This window comes from Melopsittacus undulatus, chromosome 8 (assembly GCF_012275295.1).
Source record: "Melopsittacus undulatus isolate bMelUnd1 chromosome 8, bMelUnd1.mat.Z, whole genome shotgun sequence".
Classification (NCBI taxonomy): Eukaryota; Metazoa; Chordata; class Aves; order Psittaciformes; family Psittaculidae; genus Melopsittacus; species Melopsittacus undulatus.
The window spans coordinates 7,707,948-7,730,809 of NC_047534.1; the positions used below are offsets into that span (position 1 = coordinate 7,707,948).

The 22,862-nt window shown below is 43.7% G+C and overlaps 1 protein-coding gene across 1 annotated transcript; it reads left to right on the forward strand.

Annotated features, from left to right (window-relative positions):
* The first annotated feature begins 8 nt into the window (after positions 1-8).
* LOC101868467 (ubiquitin carboxyl-terminal hydrolase 42) lies at positions 9-14,150 on the forward strand. The gene is made up of 17 exons (XM_034065323.1): positions 9-126; positions 2,042-2,279; positions 3,057-3,257; positions 4,506-4,616; positions 4,776-4,878; positions 5,035-5,102; positions 5,236-5,306; positions 5,844-5,926; positions 6,257-6,368; positions 6,737-6,877; positions 7,091-7,191; positions 7,655-7,793; positions 8,155-8,886; positions 9,270-9,358; positions 10,035-11,495; positions 12,034-12,326; positions 14,036-14,150. Exons 2-17 carry the CDS (start codon positions 2,051-2,053, stop codon positions 14,074-14,076), a joined length of 3,975 nt encoding a protein of 1,324 aa, XP_033921214.1. The 5' UTR covers positions 9-126; positions 2,042-2,050; the 3' UTR covers positions 14,077-14,150.
* Positions 14,151-22,862: the final 8,712 nt, after the last annotated feature.

Sequence of the window (22,862 nt, forward strand, 5' to 3'; positions counted from 1 at the left end):
AAGAGGCCGGCGGAGGGACGTCATTGTTCCCCGACGGGCTGTAACTGTAGGCGGAGCGGACCGGACTGAGGCGGGGGCTGCGGCGAGGGGGACCCGGCAGCGCCGAGTCAGGAGGGGCCGAACCAGGTAATGGGGTTGGGGGGCCGCGGGGGACGGACTCGGGCCTGGAGGCGGCCTGGCAGAAGCCGGCATCGCCGCGTGCGTCTCCCTCCTTGGAAATCAATGGGCCGGGGGGAGGGGCCGGCCCGGGAAAAGGAAGGAAAAGCGACCGGCGGGAGCAGCCGGCTGGGCTCAGACCAGCCCAGCCCAGCCCAGCGGGGCGCTGGCCGGGCACTCGTCCGCTGCCCTCCTGGATGGCGGGTAGCCGGTGGAGGTGGGACCCCCGGTCGGGGCGTGGCGTGGCGCTGTCCCCAGCATGCGGCGAACGGACCCAGCCCCGCCACCACACCCTGGGCCGGCGGGACCGGCCCCCTCCTAGCGCGGCAAGAGGTGGTGATGCCTGGCGCACTGCCGCCACTGTGCGCCCGCTTTCATGGGGGGCCGAGGTCCCGTCGGTGCCTACCATCATCACCTGCCTCTCCCTTCTCGTTCTCCTCCTGCTGCCGGCAAGGGGACTCGGCATTAGTTCCCCGCCTACCGGAGGCGGCGGGAGGGCGGCCAGGATCCCCAGCTCCGGCGGCATGAGCAGCGTTGTTCCCTGCTCGGCGAGGAGGCGGCGGCTCCTCGCGGGGCCTGCCGCCTCCCGCGGGGAATGGAACGCTTCGAAGGCTTCCACTTTCCCCCGTCCTCACGTCCCGACCGTTAGTTGCCATGAGCACAGAGTCGCCTTTGGTCGCTCGCTGGTGCGATCCTGCCTCCGGACGGTCCTCGAGGTGGGAGCGCGGAAAACGACACCTGGGGAGGAGTGTGAGGGCACTGAGGCGGAGCGGCGCTACGTCTGCCGCCGCAGCACCGGTTGCCGCGTGCTGGAGGTGCTCGGCGGGGCTGGGTCGGAGCGTGAGGTGGAGCGAGAAGGGGGAGGCGAGGTGAAGCGAGGAATCCTTCGGAGCCGTGCGCTGCCCTCCTTCGCCGTGTCGGGCTCTGGTTGCTCCCGAGCGCGGACATGCCGCGTGCCGCGCCGGTCCGTGAGAGCAGCGGTGCCAAAATGCTTTTGGGGACCAAAACCCGTTGGAAAGGCAGAGCGGAGGGGGGGGAGCGGGTGGGTGCTTCAGGCTGGTGACGGAAGGCCGGACAGTTCCATTTCGAAGTGGAGTATTACGACTTTAGCTGACTTTGAGAGCTTATCTTGCGACCTGGGAGAAGCAGACCCTTAGACCCCGGTGAAACACTGGGCAGACAGGCCTTGGGAGGATAGGGAGACCCCTGGCAGAGAAACGCAGACCACGGGGCCATTCTCGCTGCTCCCTGCAACTCGCGGTCCCCGACATCGGGGTGGCCAGTAGTGGCAGGAAGCGTTGCTGGGCTCCGACAGCGGGGAATGAGACCTTCGAGTGCCTCTCTACTTCGTGTACTTTAGCTGGCTTCCAGTTAAGGTTAAAGCAATAAACAACTACGAGTTTCCTGGCTTGGCAGCTGGATTGTATTTTAGGAAAGTAAACTAGTGTGGCGTTTGTATGGTCGGGATGTTCCTTATTTCTTTTATCTTTGCTTTGGGTTTTTTTGGGGGATGGGTTGGTTATATGTTTTTTTGTAGGTGGTTTGGGTTTGTTTTCTTACATAAAAGTGCCTGGTCTTCATATCTACCTGTAGTAGTTTCCTGTTGCTCCTTATTTCTACTGAAGTACTTTTGTGTATGTTATTATTTTACAATGGCTACTGCAAACGTTTGTTTTGTCATGAGAAAACTCTGTAATCACTACTCCCCACTTAAACGCAGTTTTGTGAGTGGGGTTTTTAGTTTGGTTGTTGTTTGGGGTTTTATAATAATTCTTACCAGCTGTTTAGTTCTTCAAGTTATTTCTTTGAGACTGAGTGACAGGAACTCCTTCTGAAATGCTTCTTGATACTCTTAAGTCAACCAGAACTTTTATCTCTGTTGCAGATATGAACAATGACCATAGTTAACAAGCCAAAATCTTCAACATCTAAAAACTCGTCATCAAGGCGGCCCGACAAATCGAACAAACCCCGTACGAAGAAAATGACATCACGCACCATGAACTTGGGCCGTGTACCACCTGCAGAAGATCCAAGCAAAGTCTCTGTGGACAAAGGACCAGGAGGCTCTATTTATTGTAGGACATCTCAAAAACCTAAGCCTTTTGGCCAGAGAGAGCTAAGTAAGTGTGTCTTCTGTTGTTCCACCCTTTTCTTCAAAACAAACCCCAAAACTAGAAAACACAGTTCTCATTTGTTGCACTGATCTAAAACAGGGTTGTGATGAATAAAGCCTTCAGCACTAGGCTGCAATTTTTCTGAGTCCCCTAAGGCAACTGAAGGGACTGGTATTGGAAAAACTGTAGTTTTATCTATTTAAAATCTATTTGTAATAGTCAATTTTGGGAGTTTTTATAATACACAGACTTACCCAGGTCCTCTGTGTTGTGCAGAAAAAAAGCACATTTGTGTTTATGGCTCCTTTATTCACAAGTCTTTGAATGCTAACCCTGCTCAGGAGGAGGTCTGGTATCTGTAGGGTTACCTGTGCTGCTAGATACTCACTCATATTTCCATTCTAGTTCTTACATTTATTACCACAGAATTACAAGTAAGTTTGTGGTTTGAGATAGAATAAGAAAAAAAACCCCAAGTAACACAATGATTGAATCTATACTCAAATTAGAGGATGTATATGGAGGGAAACCTGGCAGAAGTTATTACAATCAGACATGTAGTTTGTCTTGCTTTGAATGAATTTAAACAGATTAATAAATTATGGTTCAAAACAGTGTGTTGACCTGCAAATTCAAGTGACAGTGTTTGAGATGTTCATCACATGATTTTGCATTGTGGAGTAGCACTGATTCTTCTGGGTGCTCCTGCAGAATGCTACCTTTTCAAACACTATTTTTCAAACAGAAAAAGTAAATATTTTTTGAAATCTAATTTTCTTGCAGTTGTTAACGATGGAATTGCCCCACCACAAAGAATTCTTTTTCCACCTGAGAAAATTTGCATGGATTGGCAACAGACACTAAGTGTTGGAGTTGGACTGCAGAATCTGGGCAATACGTGTTTCCTTAATTCTACTCTACAGTGTTTAACCTATACACCTCCTCTGGCCAATTACATGCTTTCACTTGAACACACCAAGTCATGTGAGTACTTTCTAACATTATTATAAACATGTTGGGCTGCTCTAAGGATGAAAGAACAAGAGTGATTCTGTGGAGAAAACGCGTGGCTTTCCCGTTTTACCTGTAGAAGCTGGCTTTGAACGCGATCTTCGTGGTGCTTTTCAACCTAAACGATTCTGTGATTCCATAGTTATTTAGCAGGGAGCTCGGAATGGCATATAAAGTCTATTTGTTCATTTAATGCACAATGGTAAAGTTGCAAAGAAAGACCATTTCTTTCTTTGTGTGAATAATGAAGTATGTTGTAAAGGAAGGCATTTGATGAATATTTGGCATTTGGGTTTCCTGCTGGTAGAAAGGTGGTAAAATTTGGGATGTTGGCATCGTAGCTTCTTCGTCTCTGCAGCCTAGATACTGTAATGTGCTAATACGGCAATAAATGACATGTTCACTGTTGACCTGTTAAGAAAGCCCACACCCTAGAAAGCACTAGGAGCTCATTTCTGCTGACCTGAAATGGAAATCTGTGTGGGGCAGTACTAAAATTTAGACTGGTTTTATTCTAGTTAAAAATTTGTATTTTTTAAACCTTTGAACGTGCGTTCTTCGCATTTCCATTGTATGCTTGAACTGATTTAGGCATAGGAGCCTCTTTTCATATCCTTCCAGGTCTATTTTGACAAAGATATATGCATGCTTTTTGGTTTGGCATTTTAATGTTTATTCCTAGAAATTTAACTGTGTTTTTTTGACATAGATAAAAATGTTTCCAGCTAAGAACCCTGTTGTTGCAAAAAGGAGGGCAGAAATACTTACACATAGCCTTCTTTAATCTTTCTCCCAGAGGATTCTTAGGTCTGTGTCATATAGCCCACCTCAGAGCAGTATGCTGAAAATCACACACATTCTCTCTTACTTAGTGCTCTATCATCAATGTCACTAGTGTTTTCTCATGTATTCTGCAGCCCGTGGAGTTCACATTCTTATCAGCCTGCAAAAAAAAAAACAAAGGTCATTGCAATAGTGACTTACATTGCTCATCAGAAAATGCATTTTAATACAGACTTAGTCATCTTTTACATTCTGTACAGGATTGCATAATAACATGTCACAAAACTGTTGGGATATTGACACCTTAGTAGAAGAGAATGTAAATGAAGAGTGGACATTGTACCTGTAGCTTAAAGACTATTAATTCATAAGGTTGGGTTTTGTATTTTCTTATACCAATGCGTATTTGGCTAGACTGTTGCTTCTTTCGCTCTTCAGGTCATGAAAAAGGCTTTTGTATGATGTGTACTTTGGAAGCTCACATTAACCAGGTCCTATGTTGCTCTAATAATGCTATCAAACCTACATCTGTTATCAATGGCCTTAAAAGTAAGTAATTTCAGATGGGTTTTTTTCATATATTTGGTAACTTTTCAAAGCACTGTTTGATGCATAGAAATTATTTTGATATTTGGAAGAAAGATATTAGAAATGTAAGTTTTACTTCAATTTCTAGGAGATAAATATAACCACCTTCTTATTTATTAGGAATAGGAAAGCATTTCCACTATGGCAGTCAAGAGGATGCACATGAATTCTTGTCCTTCACTGTTGATGCTTTGCAGAAAGCTTGCTTGAATGGAAGCACCAAGTAAGCATAAGCAAATTAACTCTTGATTGCTCTCTAGCCCATTTTACTCATTTCTTTACTACACTACATTAAAATCTGTGTCCTTAGTGAAAACTGTTTGAATAGTTAAATCTGAGCCTCGCATCACCTGAGGTCTGATTGATAATTTCTTTCCAGGTTGGACATATCTTCTCAAGCCACCACACTTATTTATCAAATATTTGGAGGATACCTAAGATCCCGAGGTACTTGTCAAAAATCTTCCTGTCCTTTGAATTCGTCTGTCTTTGTTTGTAGTAAAGGACTTTGACTAAAGTAATATGTATGAAGACTTTAAATTTGTCCAGTCAGTGTTAAGCATTTGTATTTTGATTCCAGTAAAATGCTTGAACTGCAAAGCCGTTTCTGATACGTATGAGCCATTCCTCGATATTACTTTGGATATAAAGGTAAGATGTTTTGTAAATATGGGTCGAGCTGTATAAGGACCTGTAGAGCTTTCCAAATAAAGGCATTTTACTGAAAACTATACACTGCTAAAAGGAAAGAGCTTAGTGGTGGATGGGTGTGGATTGGATTTTGGTCTTGTGTGGAAGGCATCTAGATGCTCTTCACGTTTGCAGTGGGTTTAAGCTGTCAAACCAGTAATTATATCGACACAAACACCTATACTCTCACGCTTCTCGATTATTCTGCTCCAGCATGCGTCTATCGTTAGGCTGATGGGTTTGATTGTTCTCATTATTGGTGCCATAGCAGAGCAGAGATGCTGTCTGTGGCACTGCAAACTTTATTTCAAAGTAGCATCGTTTCCACAGGAGGTAAATGCTCAGCGTACTCTGAGGTTTCTGCCTCCTTCACAGTGGTTGCCGGTTGACAGTAGGTCACTTAAGGATGAGCTAGCAGGATTCTCTCGGTAACTACCAGGAAGTGTTTGAAATTTTGCATTTCCAGTGACTTAGTGCTCTACTTTCTTATTCTTCCAGACCGTTACATCTATCACTAAGGCTCTAGAACAATTTGTGAAACCTGAACAACTGGATGGAGAAAACAGCTATAAGTGTAGCAAGTAAGATTCTTACTAATTCCATCTGAATATAAGAGAATGCATTTAATATGTTGGATGAATATTTGGAAATAGAAGAATTGTGGCCATTAGCTGATATTAGACTTTTATTCCTAGTGCTGCCTGCACTGGGGCTTATTAGCCTTCGTAAGCGTGAGGTTGCACGCAGAAATATTTGTCTGGCCAGAAGTTAAAGGGAATGTCTGCTAAGTAGTAGTGAGCTGAAGCATGGAGCCACGGTCAACGATTTGGGGTGGGAGGTAACATCAGCTTGCTGAAGGTTCTAGTGTCCCAGAAGTTCCTGTTAAAAATTTGTTTGTGCTTGTTTTTAAGGTGTAAAAACATGGTTCCAGCCTCCAAGAGATACACAATACATCGCTCCTCCAAAGTCCTCACAATATCACTGAAAAGATTTGCAAATTTTACTGGTGGCAAGATCAACAAGGTAATATTTGCAGTTGTAAAGTAGCTTTATCTTCTCTGAAAAAGAAATTTCACGAAGAAAATATCATTTAAAAGTTGTAAATGTTTGCAGGCTGTAGCTATAGAGTAATAACAATAGTCTAAGAAAAGTCAATCTAACAACTATGGCTTACGGTAACCATAAGAGTATACCTCACTCCTAGAACTAATTCTGCAGAAAACAGTTCTCTGCAGCTTCAATTATTAAATGCTGTTTCTGAGAATAGGTATTTTTAAGTGAATCCAGAATATATTTCTGTGATCCTAGCCTATGTTTTTAGAAGGGTTTTTCTCAGGCTGTTCCATGAGGTGTTTCAGGGTAATTTTTGAATCTTCCTGTTTTGTGTTTAGGATGTAAAATACCCTGAATATTTGGATCTTCGAGCATATATGTCCCAATCAATGGGAGAGCCACTCATCTATGCTTTATATGCAGTTCTTGTTCATTCTGGTTTCAACTGCAATGCAGGACACTATATCTGCTTCATAAAGGTGGGTATCAGCTTGATTTCTAACAGGGTAAAATCATCCGTGCTGCTAAAGAAAATGAATGTTACTGGCAACCACCATTCTGATGGAGAAAGGTTGAATGATGCGTTCTGTTTGATTTGTTTGGTAGGTTTTGTGCTGTAGTGTTCTGCCTGCGATGTCATTTGGACAACATGTATTTTGTCTGAACTTTTTTTGTCTGTCTTGTATTTGCAGGCCGGCAATGGATTTTGGTATCGAATGAATGATGCCATAGTGGAGCGTTCTGATATCAAAACGGTTCTCAATCAGCAAGCTTATTTACTTTTTTATATCAGGTAATACCAACTACTGAATCTGTTCAGAATATATTTACTTTCCTCTTACTGATACTTTTCTTTTTCCCCCAAGTGTTTTTCTTTCTGTCCTAGGAAAAGTTTACTGTTTCTGTAATTCGGTTTGGTCTAACCTGAACTTACCAGTGACATTTAGTGTCTCTCATTGCTTGGCCTTAAGCTGGTGTGCTTGTGTATGTTGCTCTATATATGCTCTATGTAGCTGGCTAACACAGAAGAGGAGAAATTACGCCATAGATGGTGTAAGGGTGAGTTGTTGCTCTGAAAAGGATAGTCACTGCAGGGAGACCATTGTCTGTTTTTTAGTTTGTAGTCTTGGTTGAGTCTTTTATATATGTCTTCTGTGTCACATCATCTGTTCTTATAAAATTTTAGATTGGGGGTTTAATCCAAGAACAGGCTGAAAGAAAAACTCTAAACTGAGATCACTGCTTTTTTTCTCAAGGCGCTATGATTTGACACTTGGAGAACGTGGCTTTTACTTACCAGCACCGTCTTATCCCCGTTCATTCCTTGGTCAGCGGGGTTCTAATAGTAAGCAGGCTGGATTTATGGGACCACGACTTCCTCCTCATATGATAAAGGTAATTTGCAGGGAACAAATAATGGCACCAAATTGTTAAGGTTGTTTTCTTTTGATTGGGTGATACTGTTTTATAGAATGTTTAAAGAGGAAAATAAATATATTTGTGAAGAGCTTTAGTCAATGTTAAGTTGTTTGTGTCATTTTCAAATATGAGGCTCATTTGATACCAAGATAGAGTAAACCAAAAGCAGCAGAAATTAGAAAAACTTGTTGGACTTTGGTTTATATTGGAAGTGGGGTGTTTTTCTTCTTAGGTGATGAGGCAATTTGTAGAAATACTTAGTAGGAGAATGTAATGTTTTAACAAGTGCTGTGGGATTGTACATATTCATCTTGCAATCTTTTCTTTTTTGATACAGAATTCAAGTCGTTTAAATGGAAATGGACCCCTAAAAGAGGATACAAATCCTGTTGGTACCACCATAAAAAGGCCATCTTCCGCTCCACCAACCGCTTGCATTCAAAACTGGGCAATTACCAGGCCTTCAGCTACGGATCCATCAAAAGCCCAGAAAATCACTATCAGTATTCATAACAAATTGCCTGAGCGTCAGTCTGTGTCACAACCTGGCTGTCTTGCCAGTGCTTTGGAGAATGAGGATCTCAGCAAGACTGTTCCTTCCTCCACAATTACAAATTCTTTCAGAGCAGAGTCTACCTCAAATGCATCTACAGTGGCAGTTGCAGCTAACATTTCCAAACAGGAAGTTCCTGATGAAATGTTTGTAGAGCCAGCAGTGAATCTAAGTCCTGCACTCGGCTCCGATGCTACAGTCCCTTCCAGTGCGGAGTCTTCAGGAAAATCTGAGGCATCGAATGGCGTGTTTAAAATGAACTGCAACATATCTTCCAATGGAATTGTAATTGGAAAGGTGGTCGGCACATTGCAGAATTCCCATTCTTTCTGTGAGAGTGCTGAAGAAGAGAGATCCCATCATGAGCTGCCACAAAATGATTCACTAAATGGTGCTATTAGTTTAGATATTGGATCTAAACAAAATGGACTGAAACTTGATGATTTTGCTTGCCAAGTCCAACCTGCTAAACCTTCTGAAATTTTCTTTGCTAAAACAAACGGATTGCTTGAACCAGTGAGTTACTTTTGTTTCATATAGAACTTCTCACCTCTGGTGTGTTTTGTATTCAGGACCATTAAGATATTCCTAATTCATGTGAAATACTGTGAAAACACACAGCACAAATTTCATCGTTAACAACTTTGTGCTATTGTCCCGCTAGAAACTGCAGAGCTGAACGGGCATGTGAGAACATGTCAGCTTCAGAAAGGTTCAGCTGAGATAATATTTCATCAGTTTCATAAATATACTGGGGGGGAAGTTGTGATGTGTGAAATAGCAATAGTACATATGAGGCAAATTGATCTTGTTTAATAAGTAATGAGGAAATTTCGCAAACAGTTTCCTACTAAAGGGAGTGGGCTTTTTGTCTCTTAACGTCTGCATTTTAATTGTAGATACCTGTAGCTGAGTCACCAATTCCTCAAGAAATAATCTTAGAATCCCTGGCCTACAACCACCTGAACAGGTCGTCAGAGAAAACAAGGTAAATTGAGTATACTCTGATGAAAAAAAGATTTCATACAAGTTTATAATTGGTTTACCCATCTAGTAGTACTATTTAATAGAAAGCTTTGAATCAGTACAGCAAATCCCACACTGTACATACAGGGTTGCAGATGTCAGCGCCGAGCATGTATTATTCTGGTATGAATTACAAGCAGGCACCTTTCAGAATATGTCTGTTTCTTCATAGAGTTATTTTCCTTTTTTTAACTATTGGAATTCTTTCTCTGTTCTCTTTTTTTCCATCCTAGGATGTGTGAATGTAAATTCCCACCTCCTGCCTTCCCAATTTTGAGGAGAGAGGGAAATGAATGAGTTGACTTTTTTCTAGTTGGGGGAGAGTGAATATAGTGGTGTTGGCTACTGATGTGGTGCAGAGCAATGAGCAGAGGGAGACAAACGTGTTTGTTGTGGGGTTTTTTTGTACTACTTGCAGACTCAAGAAAAACACCTTCTCTGGGGGCTGGATCAGTTTCTAAAGAGACTGACTGACAGAGTCCATTTAGAAAGCTACAGTTTCCAAACAATGTAAGGAGTTAGGAAACATACAGAGTTTACCAGTAGCCACCAAATCTTTTACTTAAAGGGATTTTTGCTCCTAACATTTATCTTTTAGTTGAACTTTTTCAAGTGAAAAATGTTTTTATTTTGTGCAGTGTTCCTACACCTCAGAAGTCGGAGGGTGATCATCTTACGGAAACCGTAGTTATGGAAACAGTGTTTGTCTATGAACAATCCAGGACGCCTCTTTCCGACCTTGGCTGTGAGATTGAGAGTCCTTTTACTGTATCAGACTCTGAAACCAAAGAAGTTGCTGAAAGTATTATAAAAAAAGCTGATAACGTACATGCCAGTATCAATGGTCAGCACAAGGTCAGGAAAAAATCCTTGGGTACTGAAGATGAATACCTTGGGCAGTGTGAGTCCGAAGACAGTAGAGACAAAGATAAACCAAGAAGACCAAAAGAACCTGCACTCATTGCAAAAGAAGATCCTTCATATATCAAAGGGTCTCCTGAGAGTGAAGAGAAATTAGGGCAAACTTCCTCTGTGAAGTCTGACATTGAATGTAGTCCTAAAAATCTTGCATTTCTAGGTGTTACAGATAAATGCCAAGATACAAAGGACATTTCTAATAACTATGTAGAGGTACCACCTGTTAATGACTCTTCTATTACAAAGCTGGATAAAGTTCTGGAGAGTCAATTCTCTGGACAAAATGAGGGGCTGAATAATAAAAAATGCGAAGAGGATAATAGGCAAAAATATGAGGAGAAGATACACGACTCCAAAAAAACTGACAAAGACCACTACCGAAAAAAGAGACAATACTCTGACATTGAAGAGCAGAAGCAAAGCAGGAGCAAAGTGGATGATCGTTCCTACAAAAGGAGGCGCTCTTGCAGTATGGAAACAAATAAGCAGTATCATAAGCAGGACTATTGCAATGAAAGCAAGTACAGACCTTCCCATCATGAAAGAAATAGTCCAAATAATGGCAGAAGCTCAGGAAAATATTCTCGTTATAGATCCCGAAGCAGAGAAAGAACAGAACAAGACAGGAATAGGTATTACCATTCCAAAGCAGAGAGAACTTGGAGCAGGGAAAGATACTATCAAGATGAATCACGGAGATGGGAAAAATGCAGATATTACAAGGATTATTACTCTGTTCATGGAACAGGAGATGGCAGAGAGAGGAAGTACACTCATTTTGATAAAGACTTTGACAAACTGAGTCAATTCTACAAATCACATAGAGATTATCATTGCAAGAGCAGATGGGCTCACAACACTCACTGCAGAGAGGAAGGAGCGCATCACTTGGGCAGCCACAGAGGAAATTTCCGTCATTGTTCAGTACCTCAGCAGCAGCCTGAAAAACACTCTCGGGAAGGGCACGCACCTCCACCTGCCTCAGCTCATGCACAGTTTGACAACTCTTTCTGGGAAAACGAAAAACTGAGGCTTGGCAAGCGGGAATACAGTGACACAGAAGGAAGTGAAAGGGAAATGGGAAAGAAATGCCACCAGATAGATGACCAAAGAATGAAAAAAGATAAGAAGATCAAGAAGAAAAAGAAGTCCAAAGATAAATATCGAGAGAAGGATTACAAGTAAGCAGGGATTCCAGCATAATCTGCAATTTTTTTCCTAACTCTTTTCTATGTATTTCTCATGCCTGCATTTTTTCCATTGTTTCTAAGTGATTTTTGTAGGATAATCTGACTAGGTGTTGGTCATTAGGCTGGTCATTAGGTTGTTCAAGCAAACATAGGGAAGTTATTGCTGAATAGCATTAGAACGCTAGATCTGGAGCACAAAGTCAAGAACCTGGCATGGTTTAAGCCCAGTCTACTCAACCCAGGACAGAACCACATCTGCGCACTGCTCTTGGTTAGGTTACAACAATTATATATTTTTAATTCCACATATTCCACAGTTAGCCCCTGTAAGGATTTGTGTACAAACCAAGATTTACTGTCCTTCAATCTGAAGGCTAACGTTTGTTGCATCTAAAGTTAGATGTGCAGAAATTACTACAAAATAGCTGACATAGAGCAAGCCATCCCTTGTGGTAAAATAAATAACATTCCATACACGCATCAAATGCTGCATCCGTTTCTCTATTTTTAACCTCCATGTTTCCCTCAGACTTCAGGATTTGGGTGGCCTTGTGTTTCGCATTGACAATGACAATCGCAAATGGAAGAAAAAGAAGAAAAAGAAGAAACACATCAGGAAACTGAAAGACTTCTCGGAATATTTAGGTTCTCGTCTTGAGAAGACAACACAGGAGAAGAAGACAGTACCCGTTTTTTCAGGCAACTACTTACGTGAGCAATATAGAAACCAGGGCAGTGAAGAACCCTACAAGGACAGGAAGCCTTCTGGGGCAGGTGACAACAAGAACTACGGCTTCATCCCATCCAGTGAGTACATGAAAGGTAAGAAGCCATAGGATGTTTGCAGGACTCCTTTTTACTCACAAAGGCACTTGTTACACTTGAAACAACCTTTAAATGTTATTTTGTACAGTAGTCCAAGTGCAAGATGATGACATGAGACTTCCAGGCTAGTAATATTGTAGTAAAGCACCATCTTCCCCAAAAAGGCTGCCAGGGTGATTGATTTAAATAAAATACTATGTTCAGCTGTTTTACCACGTATAAATGGAGCTGACTGCTTATTCAGACGAATGTCAGTTGGTGACAATACTGAACTGTGGTTCCAGATATAGAAACATAGAATAGTTAGAGTTGGAAAGGACCTTAAGATCATCTAGTTCCAACCCCGCTGCCATGGGCAGGGACACCTCACACTAAACCATATCACCCAAGGATTCATCCAACCTGGCCTTGAACACTGCCAAGGATGGAGCATTCACAACCTCCCTGGGCAACCCATTCCAGTACCTCACCACCCTAACAGTAAAGAATTTCTTCCTTTTATCCAATCTAAACCTCTGCTGTTTATAGCTCAGTCTCCTAAGCACAGTTGTTAACCCCTCGGAGGACACTTTGCAACTTAAGTCCTGGAGAGTATGTTAATTTCCTGCTACTCGTTTGTTTCTTTCTGATTGGTTTCTGTTAGCATAGGCTTAAAAATACAGAGAAGTGGGCTGAGGGGAAATCCTTTTGCAACTGGAAGGAATGCATCTACTCTAGGTCTGGTTTGGCTTTAGTGAATGCTCCTGCCAGCAGGTGACTAACTCGACTTCTTTCTAATCCAGCCAAAAGTATACAAAGAAAGTAAATGTCTTGCACCCCACTACACAGGTCAGGGGCATTAAGATTAGTGCCTTATCTGTGTAGGCGTAAGAGATGTTAACCAATAAACACAGTGATAGAACTCCACTTTGATCCACTGCTTGCAACACAAGTGGGATATGAGGAGGGCAGTGAAAAGCTATCCTTTAAGTCTGGAGAATTTTAGTATTTCCTCAAGCCCATAGATGTTCATGAACTTCCTCTTGTGGAAGGTCCGTCTTTAAAAATCATAAATAAATGGGTCTCAAGTAGGAATTTCTGGATAATGGAATCTCTCTCAAAAAAAGCCACCGCAGCAGTGTGTTTTGAAAGAGCCTGGAACCTCTCAAACGGGCTAGAGACAGGCAACAGCTGAGAAGGAATTGTTAGGTTGTGCCTTTTCACCAGGACTCCCCCGTAATTTAATAAGGATGGAAAGGGCTTGTGATAATGTGTGATTTAAGGAAAATTGAGGTGGGATGGGAGAAGGAGCAGCTTTCAAGCAGTTGCTTTCCTACATTCCTACACATTCTCTCCAGCAGGTTTCTGAAGGCCTCTGAAGGCTTAGTGCGTAAGATTTGGTGAGCTTGAGCACAAGACCGTTGGTAAAACAAGGAGGCTGTCTAGAAAAAACCTCGCCTAAATTTACCTAAGTCGACCACTTACTATGAAAGGAGGTAGCTTTGTCCTGACAGTGTGTACGGTTCGTCCACCTTAGCATAGATCCAAAATGCAGTCAGTTTGGATGTGAGGAAGCCACCTTCTCAAGTATTTTGCATCCTGTAGTCACAGAGCAGATGGAGCTGTGCGCAGGCTTAAGACTTCTCTTTCAGAAGCCAAACCACTGAGTCATGGTTTGATGTTGAATGTCATGACAGGGAGTGACATTGCTTTCTTTTGTCTTTCAGATGCAAAGCTCACTGATGGAAGCCTTCAATACCCAACCTAAGCCTACCAACAAAATCAACTAATTCTCATCCTCAATCCCAACTTTTTACCTTCAAAACTGTCAACTCTTTACCTTCAAAAATGATGGCTCTTTACATGGAACTCGGCATTACCAATATTGACCATCAAAACTTAGAATTTATTATCGAAACATTTACCATGAGGACAAAATCCAATCATAAGTGGTGCTTAACATTTCTGTACAGAATTTTACCATGAAAGACTTTTTTTTAGTTTTTAACTTGAGACTTTGTTTTTTAAGATAATCCAAAAGTGTGGAAACTTTTTACAACTGCTGAACATTGTAAATTACCACATTATGTTCTCACACGTGTGAGATAAGGCCCTGGAATAGACCATCTCAAATGCTGCTTATTACAGGCTCAGGTTGACTTTATGTTATTCATGTAATGTTACTCCAAGTTAGACACCTGGTGCAAGAGCAACCAGGGATACAAAAATTGCAACTGACAGTCTGTATATTTAATTTAAAGACTTATTTAAAATTTCACAAGTAGAATTTTTTGCAAGAGCTTCATTTTCTTCCCTGTTCTGTCAGACACTAGGAACTAATGTACTTCACATACGAGTTATATTCAAGATCTGGAAGAAAATCATCTGGTTCTCAGCATTGTGAAACAACAGATATGCAGTTCTGAATGTATTTCTCAAGATGATTTGTAATACTCTTCCATATGTTTTTATGACATTTTCTTAATATACTGTCACTTGTCTGAAGTCTCAGTTGTCTGGTTTTGTCTCTCTAAAGTGGCTAGCTAAAGACAAATTCATACTGTGATTTTAATTTTTATTCTTAAATGCTATCAAACTGTGATGCACTTATTATTCACTGGTCCTGCATCAGGAGATGAGTGGGGAACCTGTATTAAATACAGTTCATCTGAATAATCTGTCTGGTTTATACAAGCTGTGTTGTTCAGAGATGTCTAAAGTTTGATCTTTGTTTTTTTAAAGATAAAAAGCACTTGCCCCACTGTAAATATATAGCATGTACAATTTATATAGTATATAAATACAGCAAAGTTAAAATGGATTTTTACTTGAGTTTTACTGGAGTTATTTAAAATGCAATATGTCATGTGAATTGACAGCTTTCAGAGTGTATTTGATGCTCAAGAAATTAGATCTTTCTTTCAGTGGTAGGTGAGATGATGCTGTCGCTGTGACCCAGAGAAGATCAGTAACTTGGGATTTCAGCTGCCTAAACAAGAATGCAGAAGGCTTTCTCCTTTGGTGTTAAAAGCTTCCACCACCAGGCAGTAAGCTGGGAGCTCATCAGTAGCTTTTTACTGTGTGTGACACTAAACCAAAATCCAAAGGAGCAAGGTTAATGTTTTAGTAAATACTTAAAGAAATATTTTGGTACGTGGAAAACCCCATAAAGCCAATCTATAAGTGTACCCTGCATAATGTTCCTATGGCAACAGTTCTGTGAAGTTACATAAAGTAACATGACAAAGAAACCACACACTGTTCCTGTATCTGGCTTTTTCTTCTTCTTTTGTCCTCTGGCTCCATGATTTGGTGTCTTGTCGTTGATGAATAACCTCGTCACAGGTGTATCAAAGGAGTTTCAGCATTGACTGCTTGTCATGGTTTAAGCCCAGCCGGTAATTCAGAACCATGCAGCCACTCGCTCACTCTGCCCTTTCTTCCACCCTGCTCCCGGAGGGTTGGCGAGGAGTATCGAAAGAATGTAAATCCCAAGGGTTGAGATAAGAAAGTCCAGTAACTAAGGTATAACTCAAACCACTACTGCTGCTACCAATAGTAATGATGAGGGAAGGAACAAGGGGAGGGAATATAAAACTAAAAGGGGAGAAGAAAAACTAATAAAGACAAAATGATCTTCAATACAATTGCTCAGCACCTGCCAACCAATATCCAGCCTGACCTCAGCAGCCATCTGGGCCTTCCAGGTATCTCCCACCAGTTCATTTCCTGGGCATAACATGCTGTGGTATGGAATAGCCTTTTGGCTAGTTTGGGTCAGGTGTCCTTTCCCTGCTTCCTCCTGGTTTCCCGTGCCCCTCCTCACTGGCAGAGCATGAAACTGAAAAGTCCTTGATCAGCGTAAGCATTACTTAGGAGCAACTAAAACATCAGTGTGTTATAATACTGTTATCAGACTAAAGTGGAAAACAGCACTGCAGCAGCTACTAAGAAGGAGAAAAGTAACTCTTACAGCTGAACCCAGGACAGTATCCACCCATGGAATATCCATGCCATTTAGGTCATGCTCAGATCCCATTTTTTTTTTCACTATACCATTGCTTTTTGTCTCATATATACACGCACACACAAAGAGAGATACCATTCCTTTGTCCATGGACCATCCCTATAAAGTCTGCTGGATTCATTCAGTCCACAATGTCAGGCTCCATCTCTTGTAACAGCCTCTCAGGGCAGGAGGGATGGTATGCTGGGTTGGGTTGTTGCCTGATGACAACACCACTGAACTCGTATGGTTGCTGCTGAGCTTGTCAGTTTTTGTCAAAGTTCATTCTTTGTTGGGATGATGGTCAGAGGGAAGTCAAGGTCAGTCAATGCTGACCTGAGGACAGTTATGTTGCTGCTGCTGGCTTTCTTATGACTTCATTCTCCACTGACAGTCATGACAGCACATATCTTCTTTTCAAAGCCCAGAGTGGTAGAGATGAGCATCTGGCTTATAGGCTATAGAAGTGTTCTACAGCAGGCAACAGCATATGAGTTCATGGACTGCTTTCCCCCTAAATTAATCCCCCTGAGGTACACACTGGACTTCCCCATGTTCCCACGTTACCCACCCAGGTTCCTGAGCAAAAGCAATCCCATGAGTGGGTTTGCCTTTACCTGAAGGAGGAATAGCCCAGACTGTCTTCCCCAGCAAATTCTTTATGTGCACCACAGGAACTTTATCCCCCTTTACAGTATGCAAAAGTTCTGACTGGGCTGGGCCAGCCCTGTTGGCAGATCCCCTGGTGCTGACCAACCAGGTGGCTTTTGGTAAATGTGTATCCCAGTCACAGAATCCCAAGAGTTGGAAGGGACCTCAGAAGATCATCTAGTCCAACCCCCCTGCAAGAGCAGGGTAACCTAGAGTACATCACACAGGAACTTGTCCAGGTGGGCCTCGAATATCTCCAATGCAGGAGACTCCACAACCCCCCTGGGCAACCTGTTCCAATGTTCTGTCACTCTTACAGTAAAGAAGTTCTTCCTGATGTTAACGTGGAACCTCCTATGCTCCAGTTTACACCCATTGCCCCTTGTCCTACCCCTGGATATCACTGAAAAAAGCCTAGCTCCATCATCCTGACACCCACCCTTTACATATTTGTAAACACTCATGAGGTCACCCCTCAGTCTCCTCCAAGCTAAAGAGACCCAGCTCCCTCAGCCTCTCCTCTCCTCATAAGGGAGGTGTTCCACTCCCTTAAGCATCTTTGTGGCTCTGCGCTGGACTCTTTCAAGCAATTCCCTGTCCTTCTTGAACTGAGGGGCCCAGAACTGGACGCAATATTCCAGATGCGGCCTCACCAAGGCAGAGCAGAGGGGGTGGAGAACCTCTCTTGCCCTACTAACCACACCCTTTCTAATGCACCCTAGGATGCCATTTGCCTTCTTGGCCACAAGGGCACATTGCTGGCTCATGGTCATCCTCCTATCCACCAGGACCCCCAGGTCCCTTTCACTACTTTCCAGCAGGTCAGCCCCCAACCTGTACTGGTACATGGGGTTGTTCTCCCCAGATGCAAGACTCTACACTTGCCCTTGTTGAATTTCATCAACTTTCTCCCCACCCAACTCTCCAGCCTGTCCAGGTCTCGCTGAATGGCAACACAGCCTTCTGGTGTGTCAGCCACTCCTCCCAGTTTAGTGTCATCAGTGAACTTGCTGAGGGTACCCTCAGTTTCCTCATCCAGGTCGTTGATGAAAATATTAAACAGTACTGGTCCCAGCACCGACTGCTGAGGGACTCCACTAGTCACAGACCTCCAGCTAGATTCTGCCCCATTGACCACAACTCTCTGCCTTCTCCCTTTCAACCAGTCCTTGATCCGCCTCACTACCTGATCATCAAGCCCACACTTGCTTAGCTTATCTATGACGATGCTGTGGGAGACAGTATCAAATGCTTTACTGAAATCAAGAAAAAACACATCTACTGTTCTGCCATCATCCCTCCACCTAGTTACTTCCTCATAGAAGGCTGTAAGGTTGCTCAAACATGACTTCCTCCTGGTAAAACCATGTTGGCTGTTCTTAATGACCCCCTCATCCTTGATATGTCTAGAGATGGCATCAAGAATAAGTTGTTCCATCACCTTTCCAGGGACGGAGGTAAGGCTGACCGGTCTATAATTACCTGGGTCCTCCTTCTTGCCCTTCTTATAGACTGGCGTGACATTTGCCATCCTCCAATCCTCAGGCACCTCTCCTGTTTCCCACAACTTACCAAAGACGATGGAGAGTGGCCTAGCAATGACCTCCGCCAGCTCCCTCAGCACCTGTGGGTGTATTCCATCTGGACCATCAATTTATAGATGTCCAGATTGCATAGCTGATCCCTAACCCAATCCTCATCTACCAAAGCAAACTCCTCCTTTGTCCTGACTCCTTCTGGGGCTATAGGAATCTAGGGCCACCGGGGAAAGTTCCACCACCCATTGCTCTCAGTGTAGTTTTTAACAGCCCACTGCACTGTTCAATTTTCCCAGAGGCTGGTGCATAGTAGGGGATGTGATATACCCACTCAATGCCCTGCTCTTTGGCCCATGTGTCTGTAAGGTTGTTCCAGAAATGAGTTCCATTGTCTGACTCAGCTCTCTCTGGGGTGCCATGTCAAACACAAGACTTGCTTCTCAAGGCCCAGGATAGCATTCTGGGCAGTGGCATGGGACACAGCTCATGTTTCCAACTGGACAGTGGTTGCTTCCACCATGCTAAGCACATGGCGCTTGCCTTGCCAGGCCTTCCCCTATTTGTACTTCAGCCATCCTCCTCCATACCAGAGAGGCTTTATCCTCTTGGCTTGCTTAATTGCAGCATGTTTCACGTTCGTGAATAAACTGGGCAACAGTGTCCATTGTTAAGTCCACCCCTCAATCATGAGCCCACCTTAATGTTGCGTCTCTACCTTGATGGCCTGAGGTGTTATCAGCCCAGCGGGCTAAAAATAATTCACCCTTATGTTGCCAGCTTAAGTCCATCTGAGTCACTTCAATCTTAGCAGCTTTATCCACTTGCTGGTTATTCTGGTGTTCCTCAGTGGCCTGACTCTTGGGTACATGAGCATCTACATGACGTACCTTCACCACCAGGTTCTGCACCCAGGAAGTGATATCTTGCTCCAGTGCAGCAGCCCAGATGGGTTTACCTCTGCGCTGCCAGTTGCTCTGCTTCCACTGCTGCAACCACCCCCACAGGGCATTTGCCACCATCTATGAGTCAGTATAGACATAAAGTACTGGCCACCTTTCTCATTCAGAAGCGTCTAGTGCCAGCTGGATGGCTTTCACCTCAGCAAATTGACTGGATTCATCCTCTCCTTCAGCAGTTTCTGCAGCTTGTTGTAGGGGACTCCACACAGCTGCCTTCCATCTTCGATTTAACACAGTACTGCAAGACCCATCAGTAAACAAGGAATATTGCTTCTCACTGTCTGATACTTTATTCTATGGTGGGGCCTCTTCAGTCAGCATACACCATCTCCTCCTCTGGTGACATTCCAAAATCTTTGCCCTCTGGCCAGTCCATGATGCCTTCTAGGATTCCAGTATGACTGGGATTTCCTATTCAAGCTTGTTGTGTTATTAGTGCAGCCTACTTACTCCATGTAGCATCGGCTGCATGATGCGTAGAGGAGACCCTGCCTTTGAACATCCAACCCAGCACGGGTAACCGGGGTGCCAGAAGGAGCTGTGCTTCAGTGCCAATCACTTCTGAAGCAGCTTGAACCCTTTCATAGGCTCCCAGTAGTATCTCTTTTTCAGTGGGCATACAGATGGCCTCAGATCCTTTGTATACCTGACACCAAAAGCTGAGGCGGCAACCTCAAGTTTCCCCTGGAGTTTTCTGCCAGAGGCTCCAGGCAGGACCATTCTCCCTGGCTATGGTGTAACGCACATTTGTCACATCTTGCCCAGCTGGGACTTCATGAACTATCTCTCATTCAATTTGTTCAGAGGCTTGTTGTAGCACAGGGCCCCATTTAAAATCATTCTTCTTGGTCATGTGATAGAGAGGGCTTACAACAGAACTGTAATTTGGGATGTGCATTCTCCAGAACCCCACAGCACCCAAGAAATCTTGTGTTTCTTTCTTATTAGTTGGTGGAGACATTGCTGTTATCTTGTTGATCACATCTGTGGGGATCTGGTGATGTCCATCTTGCCATTTTATTCCCCAAAAATTGAATCTCCCATGCAGGTCCCTTGACCTCACTCCATTTTATGACAAAACTGGCTTTCAGCAGGATTTGGATTATTTTCCTCCCTTTCTCAAAGACTTCTTCCACTGTATCGCCCCACGCAATAATGTCGTCAATGTATTGCAGGTGTTCTGGAGCTTGCCCCTGTTCCAGTGCAGTCTGGATCAGTCCATGGCAAATGGTGGTGCTGTGTTTCCACCCCTGGGGCACTCAGTTCCAAGTGTACTGGACACCCCTCCAAGTAAAAGCAAACTGTGGCCTGCACTCTGCTGCCAAAGGAACTGAGAAAAATGCATTGGCAATATCAATTGTGGCATACCACTTGGCTGCCTTTGACTCCAGTTCATACGGGAGTTCTAACATGTCCAGTATGGCAGCACTGACTTTATTCAGGCTATGATAGCCTACTATTAGTCTCCACTCTCCATTAGACTTTCACACTGGACATATAAGGCTATTAAAGGGTGAGCGGGTCTTACTGATCACTCCCTGGCTCTCCAGTCTACAGATCAGCTTATGTATGGGAATCAGGGAGTCTCAGTGCGATATTACCACTGGTGCACTGTTGTGGTCATGACTGGCACTTGTTGTTTGACCTTCATCAACCTCACAACAGAAGGATCCTCTGAGAGGCCAGGCAAGGTGGACAGCTGCTTGATTTCCTCCGTCTCTAAGGCAGCGACACCAAAAGCCCATCAGTACCCTTTTGAATCTTTGAAGTACCCTCTGCTGAGCTAGTCTATGCCAAGGATGCATGGAGCCTCTGGACCAGTCACAATAGGGTGCTTTTGCCACTCCTTCCCAGTTAGGCTGATTTCAGCCTCCAGTACAGTCAACTCTTGGGATCCTCTTGTCACTCTAGAAATACAAATGGGTTCCACCCCTTGACAGCTCAATGGCATCAGGGTACACTGGGAACCAATGTCTACTAGAGCCTTATACTCCTGTGGGACTGATGTGCCAGGCCACCTGATCCACACAGTCCAGTAAACCTGATTGTCCCTCTCCTCCATCTGGCTGGAGGCAGGGCCCCTCTAGTCGTGATCATAAGATTCTCCACTTACATCTTGTAAAAAGGGATTAGAATTCCTTATCTTAGAATTTGGAGTAAAATCAGCTCTTCCATCCCATCTGGGAATCTGCTCACCAAACACTGGAGCAGCACCTTTCTTGGGAGCATCATCCTTGGCCATTGTTTTTCTCTTCAATTCATGGATTTGTTCCTCCAGAACTGAGGCAGGTTTTCCATCCCACTTTCTCATGTCTTCTGCATGATCCCACAGGTAAAACCATAGGGTAGCCCTTGGCATGTACCCCCTATATCCCTTCTCAGGCAATAGGGCACCTTCCGTTAATAGCAGAGACGTGAGTTGGTACACTTGGGGAGCTGGATAGATCAGATAGATCATCTTTCAATTTTTGACCTCCTAGGACAGTTTTTCCACAGCTGAAATGATGGAAAGGGTGAGATTGTCTTCAGACTCTTGGAGTTGATGACTCACTTCATCCATTGTTGGTGGTGCTGCCTCACTCCAGGTCATTGATGCCAATGAGTAGGCATATGGTTATGGCACACTCTGTGTAAGTTTCTGCCACATGGGTTGTGTACATTCGACTTCATCTGGATCTAAGGGTGCATTGCCGGCATCTGGTCTACAACAGATCAACTCTAGAATGATAGCTGATTCCCTCAGGGACTGGATGCCTCTCTCTGTCGTGTTCCACTTGGCTGAGGGACACATAACATCAGCCTTGTAAGGATACCTTTCCTTTACAGCTGACAGGAGCTGCCCCCCAAGGCTGAGGCCTCATTTCTCTTTTGCACTCATTTTGTCAATCCCCCCTTCCCTAGCCAGTGATCCTAGCTGCCTGGTTTCCCTACCTTCTAGTTCATGACCGTTGGCCCCATTTTCTCAGCATCAGAGCAACCAGACGACAATGTGCTCCCCTGGAAGATGGCTGAAATCTTTTCACATATTCCACAGCTCAACAATCAAGGTCAGGGATCAAGAAGTTACCTCTTCCTCTTCCTCTGATTCCTGTAGTAGTTCCTCTCATCCAGATGTTGCCCCCTCTAGTTTGTGTGCTGAGCGTTCTTCCTTCACTGCATGAGTTGGTTTTTGTGCCTTTCATTTGCTTTTCCTCTTGCTTATAGGGGCAACTAATACTGGCATGGACTGATCCTTTGGTACAGCTGCAGTGTCTTTCACTGGGCTTGGAGTGGCTGAAGTGTCGCCAGGGTTTGAGTAGCTGTTGTGCTTGTTGCGGGAGTTGGGGGAGCTTCTATGTTTAGGATTGAGTATCTGCGTTGTCTCTTGCTTTGTCATCAGATCCAGAAACATCTTTTTCCT

Excerpts from the sequence above, each read along its gene's own strand:
- LOC101868467 (XM_034065323.1), top strand. The coding sequence starts at position 2,051 with ATGACCATAGTTAACAAGCCAAAATCTTCAACATCTAAAAACTCGTCA. Across the intron at positions 3,258-4,505 it reads ACTTGAACACACCAAGTCAT|GTCATGAAAAAGGCTTTTGT; the intron begins GTGAGTACTTTC and ends TTCGCTCTTCAG. Across the intron at positions 4,879-5,034 it reads TGCTTGAATGGAAGCACCAA|GTTGGACATATCTTCTCAAG; the intron begins GTAAGCATAAGC and ends ATTTCTTTCCAG.